The sequence below is a fragment of the Penaeus japonicus genome, unplaced genomic scaffold (genome assembly GCF_977035675.1).
Source record: "Penaeus japonicus unplaced genomic scaffold, GWHDUDI00000001_assembly GWHDUDI00000043, whole genome shotgun sequence".
Classification (NCBI taxonomy): Eukaryota; Metazoa; Arthropoda; class Malacostraca; order Decapoda; family Penaeidae; genus Penaeus; species Penaeus japonicus.
Genome location: NW_028234445.1, coordinates 1,269,545 through 1,279,544, shown reverse-complemented (window position 1 = coordinate 1,279,544; position 10,000 = coordinate 1,269,545). Strand labels below are relative to the sequence as shown.

Genomic DNA, 10,000 nt, shown 5'->3' with positions numbered 1-10,000 from the left:
CATAAATTACTTATGGTTACTACCAGTAACATTATAATACGTAATTTAAGTACAATTTTATCATGTTTTATTATAATAATTTGTGTTTTCCCATTAATGGCATGACAGAAATGAGTGCACTTACTTATAGCGGGTTTAATTTGGTAAACGTGTCATGGGGGGACGTCACTCTTATGGCGATGAAAATGGCACCTGGGGCAAGAGGCGAGGCAGGTGGTGTCTGAGGCAAGATTTACCAGTATGTCTCCCTATTATATATTTCTTTCCTTATGCCAATTATCATCATTATCCCTCTCTTTAATTGGAATATTGACCCTTTTAAAATACTCTTACACTGTCACTAAATAAATTACACTATTCTCACCTCAGATAAGACAGATAGAATCTCCTGCTCGTGTTCCCCTCGGCTCGCCTAATGTCACCTTGCTCCGGGCGTAACCAGGGGCCGCCCGGCTCAGCAAATGACACAAGTGAAGAACAAAATCAAGAGTTTTCTTTTCATGTAACACACTCATCAAGGTTTTGTACAGTTGAGACCAACAATGAGCTGTATGATTGTAGAAAACAGAATGTAGCTAACTTAGAAGAAGAAGGCTTCTTAATGATTGACAGTGGCTGCACTTCACATATTGAGAAAACTGAACCAAAGTTTGTGAGATTTCAAGAATCCTTTGATCCACAAAACCATTACATAGAGCTGGCAGACGGCCAAAGACAACAAGGAACAGTGAAAGGAGTCGGAGATGTGAAAGACTTCATACAGGATCGAGACGGCAACTCACAAAGAATTCTACTAAAAGATGCATTATACATACCAGGATTCAAACAAGATATCATGTCAGTTTGGAAAGCTATCAAGAGTGGACATACTGTTACTTTCTCACCAGAAGGCAGTACTCTAACTACCAAGGATGGCACGATATTCGACATTGTGGAGAAAAACAAGTTGTTCTATCTACGTAGAGGTAAGCCACACACTGGTTCTCAGATGGATAAGTTTAACAAAGTCCATGTAGGGGAAGCCAAGCACACCCTAGAAGAGTGGTATAAAATCCTAGGGCATTGCAATGTGGCTGATGTGCAAAAACTTGAAGCAACTGTTGACGGAATGCACATAACTAGGAAAGATAAGTTCAACTGCACCACATGCACACTAGGTAAGATGACACAGTATAGGAGTAAAGAACCTGACAAAAAGGCCCAACAGCCTTTAGATTTAGTCCATTGTGATGTAGTTGGTCCTGTAAACCCACCAGCACGAGGAGGTTACAGGTACAGCATCTCCTTTATTGATGATTACTCCGGAGCTCTTAGAATTTACCTAATTAAAAGTAAGAGTGATACTGTGACAGCTATGAAAAGATACCTTGCAGAAACAGCGCCATATGGGAAAATTAAACGCCTAAGATGTGACCACGGAACAGAGTTTACGAACAAGGAGTTCAGAACACTCTTAACAGAGAACAAGATTAGACAAGAGTTCTCTGCACCTTATTCACCACATCAGAATGGCACAGTTGAGAGATCACACAGGTCAATATTTGACATGGCTCGCTGTTTGCTGATTGAGTCAAAATTACCTAAAGATATGTGGAGTTATGCTGTGAAGACTGCCTGTTACATCAGGAATAGGTGCTATAACCCCAGGACTCAAAAGACCCCAGTAGAAATGCTTACTGGAAGACGACCAAACATAAGCAAAATGAATATCTTTGGAACAAGATGTTTTGCATATGAACAAGAGAGTAAGAAACTAGATCCAAGGAGTAAGGAGGGAGTATTTGTGGGCTATGATGATCAAAGTCCAGCCTACTTGATATACTTTCCTGATACTCAGACTATAAGAAAGGTAAGAATAGTCAAATTTGTGGATAACTCATCTTGCAAGACAGAATCCTCAAGTGCCGAGCAAAGTTTGAGTGACGACTACATTTTGGTGGAGACGAGGCTCCAGCAAAAACCACTTCAAGCGGCCCAAGATGAGATGCCAGCTGACGCTGATGGGGACAGGAAATGTCCAGCTAAAGACCAAGAAGGAATACCAGTGGATGAAGATACAGAAAGAAGATACCCATCCAGAGAAAGAAAGAAACCCTCAAGGTTAGATGACTATGTTACAGATGATCAGGACGACAGTATCTCCAGCGTGACACATACTAGCTTTATACATCACTGCTATCGAATGTCACATGATCCAATACCAGTCACCTACCAAGAAGCTATAGCATCTCCAGAGGGACATCAATGGAAGAAAGCCATGGATGAGGAGATTGCTTCACTACAGGATAACAACACCTATGAACTTACTTCACTACCCAAGAATTGCACAGCAGTGGGTGGAAGATGGGTGTATCAAGTGAAACCTGGACCTAACGGTAAAGGAAAATTCAACACAAAGATTACATTGAAGTGAATCAAACTAAATATTTTGGACAGACTTTGAATGTCAGATTGTCATGTATGAAACAATGTGAATCAAGTATTGTTAACACTTCTACTGTAGAATCAGATGTATTGGCTGATGCAACTCTTTACAGATAGTTGGTAGCCTTATATATATTATGACAGGTACCAGACCAGACATATGCCATTCAGGAGGCAAAGTTCTTAAAACAAATAATGTCTGATCTATTTGGATTTAAGATTAAGTCAGTAGATTTAGGAGTTGACAACCAAGGTGCTATTAATCTAGCCAAAACCCCCATAAATTACCAAAGGTCAAAACATATTGACATTCGTTACCATTTCATTAGAGATGAAGTGAAGATGGGTAATGTGAACTTATTCTTTATACCTACCAGAGAGAATCCAGCTGATATATTTACCAAACCTGTATCTCAGAAGAAGTTGAAAGATTTTAAGTTTATCAGGGGATAGATTCTCTCGTACATTATAACCAATCTTTAATTAAGAGGGGGTGTTAGAATAATTAAAGATTATGATAGAATAAGAATGCATATAGTTTTATATCTACTGTTTATACCTCAGAAGAATACCTCATGTTTAATTTAGTTACCCCCGAAATTAATGTTTTCTTTTATATGCGCCACCCTACGGCAATTTTTACGATAGGGTGGGGTGCAAAGGGGGAAATTTGGTAGGTGCTCTGATCACGGGCGGGAGATGGGGGATCAAATGGGATTAATTGTGCTGATGGCCGACTGCTGTTCAGAGAACATTCCTATTAGCAGGTCTATTTTACTTTCCATCAACTTATAATCAATGTAAGATGGCTCACGGTGGTTCTGTGTTCCTTGGTCTTTGTACTCATTTCACGAAAGATATGGAAATACCCGATTTTTTGGAGGGGGCGACCAGGGTGTCCGTTGTTGCAATTCCAAATGTCGTTTTCATTCTTGAGGCACTCGCCAATCATAGTATTCACGATGATGTCTGTCATCCTTTAGTATCCCGAGTCGTGTTCCCATGGCACTGATAACAGTGCCCTGGAATTGTTTAGTTTCATCCGGCCGATAGAGGAGGAGGAGAAGGAAGAGGAGGAGGGAGGTGGAAAGTGGAAGAGCAAGGAAGAGGAGGAGGAAGAAGAGAAAGAGGAAGAGGAAGAAAGAAGAAGAGGAGGAGGAAGGGGAGGAGGAGAAAGAAGAAGAGTAGGAGGAAGAAGAAGAAGAGGAGGAGGAAGAGGAGGATGAAGAAGAGGAGGAGGAAGAGGAGGAGGAGTAAGGAGAAGAGGAGGAATATATATATATATATATATATATATATATATATATATGTATATATATATATATACATATATATATATATATATATATATATATATATATATATATATATATAAATATATATATATATATATATATATATATATATATATATATATATATATATATATATATGAATATATATATATACACTCAATTGGGATATCTGTCTAAAATCTATTTAAGCTCCCTTCCTTTTTAACTTTTAGCTTCTCCTTGTACAGTAAAAACTTTTATGTATATCAAGGCAAACATGTCAACCATCGCTCTTTTCTGTCTAAATGTTTTTTGTAATGAAATGCTTACTAGGATATTAGCCATAGTGATATGATGATATCCCATATGTTAAAGTCATTAATTTCCCAACCACCATTTTGTTCTAATTTACATCAATTCCAAATGCAAGTGACAATTCCTTATACAAGTATCTTTAAGTGTCTGTCTTCCACCTTGTGGCATGTGAATAGATTGATATACAAAAGAAAATTCTTTGTTAACAGGTTTTCAGACTTTTTTTCTTTTTTCAGACTCACAGTAGTTGATGAGAAGGGTACTAGTATTAGTAGTCCTGTATTATATCATTATCAAATTTATACAGGCACCACTTTGAAGTCCATTGTGCATTAACCCTTGAACAAGGATGGCTTCAAAAATGACCACCAGGCGAGTGTAATTTTTATTTTTTCTAAAAAATGATAATTTATATTGAAACATAGAAGCCTCCAAATTTTATTTTTCTTGTGGAATATTGTGAATATTTACAAACAATTCATGCGATTGTTATGTATACAAATATATTCTGTATACATATGCATATAACCTAAAAGGTGACAATGACTACATGTCATCAGTTAAGAATGAGAGGCTTGACAACTGTACAAAACCTACAAAACTATGCAGTTCATGTCACAATTTTCTTGCTTGTGCAAAATGGTAATTACTTGAGTCATACCTAAAATTTTGCTGTTTTATTTTTCATTCAATAAAATTGATGTCACAAAGTGCAGGTTTGCATAAATTATGGACTAGTTAGTGTTACTCCTCAATATTTTCACCAAAATTAAAGAATGAAGCAAGCTTATAAATGTATTACTAATATTGGTTTACCTACGATGTAGATTTTAGGCCAGGTTGCTTAATTATTCAGAGTTAATATTTTTAATAATTTTTCTTCAGAAATATATTTCTTGCTATTCACCATAAATTGTGAATGACAGGAAATTCACTCATGACCAAATAAATCCAGGTGAAAAACAAAATCCATAATCCTGTTTTTCAGTTTATTTCTTAAATAATATATTTACAGCGTGAACAAATGTTTGCTATATACCAGACTTCTTTTCACTGTTAGACTTGAAAAAAAAAAAAGTACCATAACAAGGTGTCATGAGCCTTAATTGATCTACTTGGTGGAGCGACGGGTGCGCTTGTTCCAGGAGAAGTTGGCAGCATAGCTCTTGGCACGGGGGGGTTTCACAGGGGGGTCCTCAGCCACCCATTCCCAGCCATTCTTCTCGCAGAAGGCAATCGCTTCCTCTCTGCTTCCAAATTCAACCTGGTAAGGATTAAGAAAGATAGAGGTAGAATGGGAATGAATGCTGGCAGCATTTGAAGAAGAAAAAGCATATTCTTCCCTCAAAAGACAAATATACATGCATGTAATTCTTTCTATACCTTAACTACCCTAAATTAATATCAACACCTGAATTCAATTTATACAAATCTTTGGAAACTCTTACCTGCATATTAGACAAAGGATCACCTGTGGATGCCCAGCCCATGAGGGGGTTTTCCCATCTCTCTCGCTCATCAAACGATATGCGCCAACTGGGAAATGACAAGACAATTTCATTACCATCTGAAGACAGCTCTTGCTTGGGCAAAATCCTTATGGGAACAAAACTTATTATACAGAAACTATTCGTTAGATCTCCCATGGGAAAATTCTTACACCAGACCTAAAAGAAAGCAAATTAGCATACTGTTCAAATCCATTTTATGTTCTAAACCATGTATAAAGTGGTGAAATACGTAGAAGAAAGTTGTGAAACACCCAGTAATATGAGTTGAGATTCATAAATAATATGCTAAAGGCTGTGGCAACAAAAACAAGATTATTCTAGAAGAAACAATTATGACCTGAAATCATAGCAAATCTTAGTGGCAGGAGAACTTGGAAGTTTCCTTAGCACTTCCTGATAACTTCTACTGCAACTTCTTAGGCCTTTGCTTTACTCTAGTTAATAAATGGGCTTTCTAAGTAGGCTATGTGTTAGTTTAGATTTGCTCACTTAAGGACTTTTATCAAGCTAAATTGTCTTAGCTGAAGCATTTACTCTACTCTCTGGATCTTTAGAAAAAGGTCTAATGTTCCTGAGATGAAACCCAATGATTCCTGTATGCAAATCTCATTGATAAAAATATTTGATAATTTTCTCCTTTATATATATATATATATATATATATATATATATATATATATATATATATATATATATATATATATATATATATATATATATATATATATAGGAGGAGGAGGAGGAGGAGGAGGAGGAGGAGGAGGAGGAGCGGGAAAGGAGGAGGAGGAGGAGGAGGAGAAGGAGGAGGAGGAGGAGGAGGAGGAGGAGGAGGAGAAGGAGGAGGAGGAGGAGGAGAAGGAGGAGGACGAGGAGAAGGAGGAGGACGAGGAGAAGGAGGAGGACGAGGAGAAGGAGGAGGACGAGGAGAAGGAGGAGACGGAGGAGGGAGGGAAGGAGGAGGAGGAGGGAGGGAAGGAGAAAGAGGAGGAGGAGGAGGAGGAGGAGGAGGAGGAGGAGGAGGAGGAGGGAGGGAGGAGGGAGGAGGAGGAGGAGGAGGAGGAGGAGGAGGAGGAGGAGGAGGGAGGAGAAAGAAATGACAAATAAAAAGAGGAAGAAAAAAGAAAAGAGGAAGAGGGAAAAGAATAAGAAAATATAAAAGAAGAAAAAGAAAAGGTTGCAGAAGCAGAACAACAACCACTTAACTACATAAACTTGCTTCTTACTTCTGGATGTTGCTGGTTCCTGACTGCATAGAGTTTTTGGCCGGCTTCTTGATGAGGACGCTCCTCGTCTTGATGTGCTCCTCGGGGACACCCGTGATGGGGGTGATGTCAGCCTGAAAAGAGGCAGAAATTTTGGGATCTTCATCAAAGAGTTCAGTATGCTGTGCTGAATGAAAAATCATGGATATAATTCTTGATTAAAATATTTTATAATTTCAGTAAATATAGCCCTATGGAGCATGGCAGACAAATTACCTCTCCTCATAGTTAAGAGTCACACAGTTAGGTTACTGTCATACATATACATACTCAAGGGACACAAACTAGCACAAACTTCTTACAAGAAGCTTGATATCCAAGCAAATACTTACAGGTGTATCGATAGTAATGTAACCAGAGAGCGCTTTCTGATGCTCTGCTTCCTCGGCCGACAGCATAGACTTCTGTGCATCACGAGGCTCCACCTGTTTGACGGTAAGATCGTCCACCCATCTCGTAGCTGTTGTGCTGAGGGCTCGCCTGTGGGAAGGAGGGTTTGTTGTCAATTCTTAATGTCATGTATATTATGTACTGGGAACAATGGGTATGTGGCTTAAAATAATTAAGCATATATTATATTTAACGGGAAAGGTGCTACTTATTCTCTTTGATACTTCCATTGTAAATTAAGCTCTTCAATACATCTATATTGATTAACTAAAATGATAAATATATATTATCAAAAAGAAAAATAGTATTTTTTTCCAGTCCATAATAAGTAATTATCATGTATACATCAAATGTATATCTATATTTTCATTAGAAATTTCTTTAGACTTTATTTCAGAAATGTTTATGACACTTCCTCATATCTTCATGGTATGATTGAAATATCTGTTTACCATTTATGATTATTCAAAGAAAATCAAAACTGATCTCAGATCTGTCCTCCTGGCAATTGTACCTTGCAACAGATGAAGACCTTAGCAATGCTATTTATGAGTACATATTAAACATGTTGAAAATTACTACTAACAGCACTGCCTTTGATTAGACAAAACTTAATGTGGGCACCTACTGATATAAACCTGAGTAAAAGTGTGTCAATCTGCAATCCAAGCCACCTGGTAAGTACAATGGTTAGTGCACCAGCCTCACATCCCCGTGGTCTGCAGATCAACCCCCATCTAAGCCCATGAATTTCCACTGTCGCCTGGTGGTCATTGCTGAGCACCACGGTGGGTAAGGACCAAGCTCAGATTGAGTCAACACTCATTGGCACACTCTTGTGAGTTGGCACTCGCTGACAGAGCTGAGCTCACCATAGTGCATATAAGCCCAACAAGGCATCTGCTCTGCAAATATGACTTATCCTTATCTGCATTTCAATGTAGAATATCAGCAAGTAAATCCATCAACCATTTTATCTCCAGTAATCCTTTATTTCTGCAGTTTGATGAACAAACCAGTGGTTCTCTTTTCATTTGCTTCATTTTGTTAAATAACTCTCACAGCAGCTCCTTAACCCAATGACGATGGGGTGTCACACCCGTGGGACATCCCTGAAGCAATATTACTTAGGCCCGGCGTAGGGGGTTCCAGTTCTCACCGGGCCCGTCAGCAACGAGTTATATCTATGCATCACTGATAAACAAATGACTGTTTCCATTTCAGCAGATAAGTACATTTTTCCATTAGTCATCTACTGGAAAGTACATATTATGAGTTATCTTTAAATAAGGAACCAGCCTAAGGTCTATCCTGTTCATATATACATGGAGGATGTTTGTTGGCCTCTTTGTTGCAGTGCAAAAGGCATGGAGAAATTGCATTTACTGTGGACATGTTTTGTAATTCAGGAGAGTAGTCTTTAACAAAATTATATAAAATAATTTTATCATACATTGGCCAAAACTCAACTGCATATTATATTTATATATATATATATCCCCTCCAACCAAAATCCTTATTTTCCATGGATCCTCTTATGCATTTGAAAGAGAAGGAAGGAAGGGTTGCTAACATAATAATAACAAAGCTTTGTGACAAGAACATCCGATTCTATCTATTGACATTGAAATAAATAGTAAACAAAAAAACTGGGTAAATTTCACAACCCACTGAAATTGGTATCAATGACGTCTCCTAACCAGATATAGTGCTATTACTTAACACAACTAATAAATAAGTCTGGTACGAGCGTCCAAACATGCTCATAATCTGCGTCCTAATGTCATCTGCCTAACAGCTGGTTAAAATTTATCTAATAATTTCAAATTTATTCCAAATAAAAAAAATCAAGATAAGTAGCATGAAGTACTCTGGAAAAAGGGGGTCCAAGAGGGGCTGAAACCCCCAATTGGCTAGGAGTAACCTCAAAATTGGGTTGTAGGGTTAGGATTTTGCAGACCAATAAATACCCTGAGAGCATTTTCAAAATTCCCACCTACAATTGCTTTGTGCCATACAATCATGATCCATGTGTACATGGGTGAGCAATTTGTATCTATATTTTATAGCAAACAGATATATACCTAGTTATGTGTAATTTGGGTAAATTTTCCAAATAACGCCGGGCTACTAAATACCACAAAAGTGGTATCAATGGATTCCTCTCAATCTCTGTTCATATATAGTGGAGATAATGCATGCTTCCACCCCTGGACCCCACAATCTGAGTCCCTTTATTTAAGGCACTTTGTGCTACCTCGTCCATATTTCGTATGCAAAATCGTAACCCAATTACCTACCTAACTTTGCCTAGTTTTGAATTAAGCCGAAGTCAAGCTTTGCCCCCCCTGGAACCCCCTATTTGGGGCACTTTGTGCAACATGCCTTGTGTAAAATACCTCGAAAACCACCATCTTCGCACTGAAATTCAACCATGGCGGTGTTTACGTATTTACGCCAGGCGACAAGCTGTGGACTGGAAACCCCCAATGAATTACCTACATGCACTGGTATGTTCTCTTGATAGATAGCACAATATTCAACATTGTTTACATATTGTTTAAATATATGAGATGAAGTCTCAGTTACTGTCATCATAGCACAGTATGAAGGTTATTTGTGGTTGCGGCACTTTCATCTACAGCACTAATTGTGTATCATAAGTATCACAAAGTGTCCTGAACAGGGGAGGTCCACAGGGTGGTATAGCCCCCTCTTGGCAAAGGCTGACTTCAAAAATAGGCAAAGTGAGGTAGGTACTTTGATTAAGATTTTGCATACAAAATATGCCCCGAAGTAGCATAAGGTAGCACAATGTGCCCTA

General features: G+C 38.2%; 3 protein-coding genes across 3 annotated transcripts in view; 1 reads left to right on the top strand and 2 right to left on the bottom strand.

The window, feature by feature from the left end:
• Positions 1 to 10,000, bottom strand: part of LOC122246354 (uncharacterized) — a 1,434,769-nt gene that overhangs the window by 955,396 nt on the left and 469,373 nt on the right. The gene's annotated exons all lie outside the window — the stretch shown is intronic.
• LOC122263496 (uncharacterized) overlaps positions 1 to 10,000 on the top strand; it is a 1,386,165-nt gene that overhangs the window by 1,178,455 nt on the left and 197,710 nt on the right. The gene's annotated exons all lie outside the window — the stretch shown is intronic.
• Positions 4,989 to 7,266, bottom strand: LOC122251083 (NADH dehydrogenase [ubiquinone] iron-sulfur protein 4, mitochondrial; the record flags this gene model as incomplete). The annotated part of the gene is given in 4 exon segments (XM_086535322.1): positions 4,989 to 5,277; positions 5,462 to 5,549; positions 6,748 to 6,860; positions 7,119 to 7,266. Coding segments are annotated over 4 exon segments (502 nt in total), but the record flags the coding sequence as incomplete, so codon positions are not given.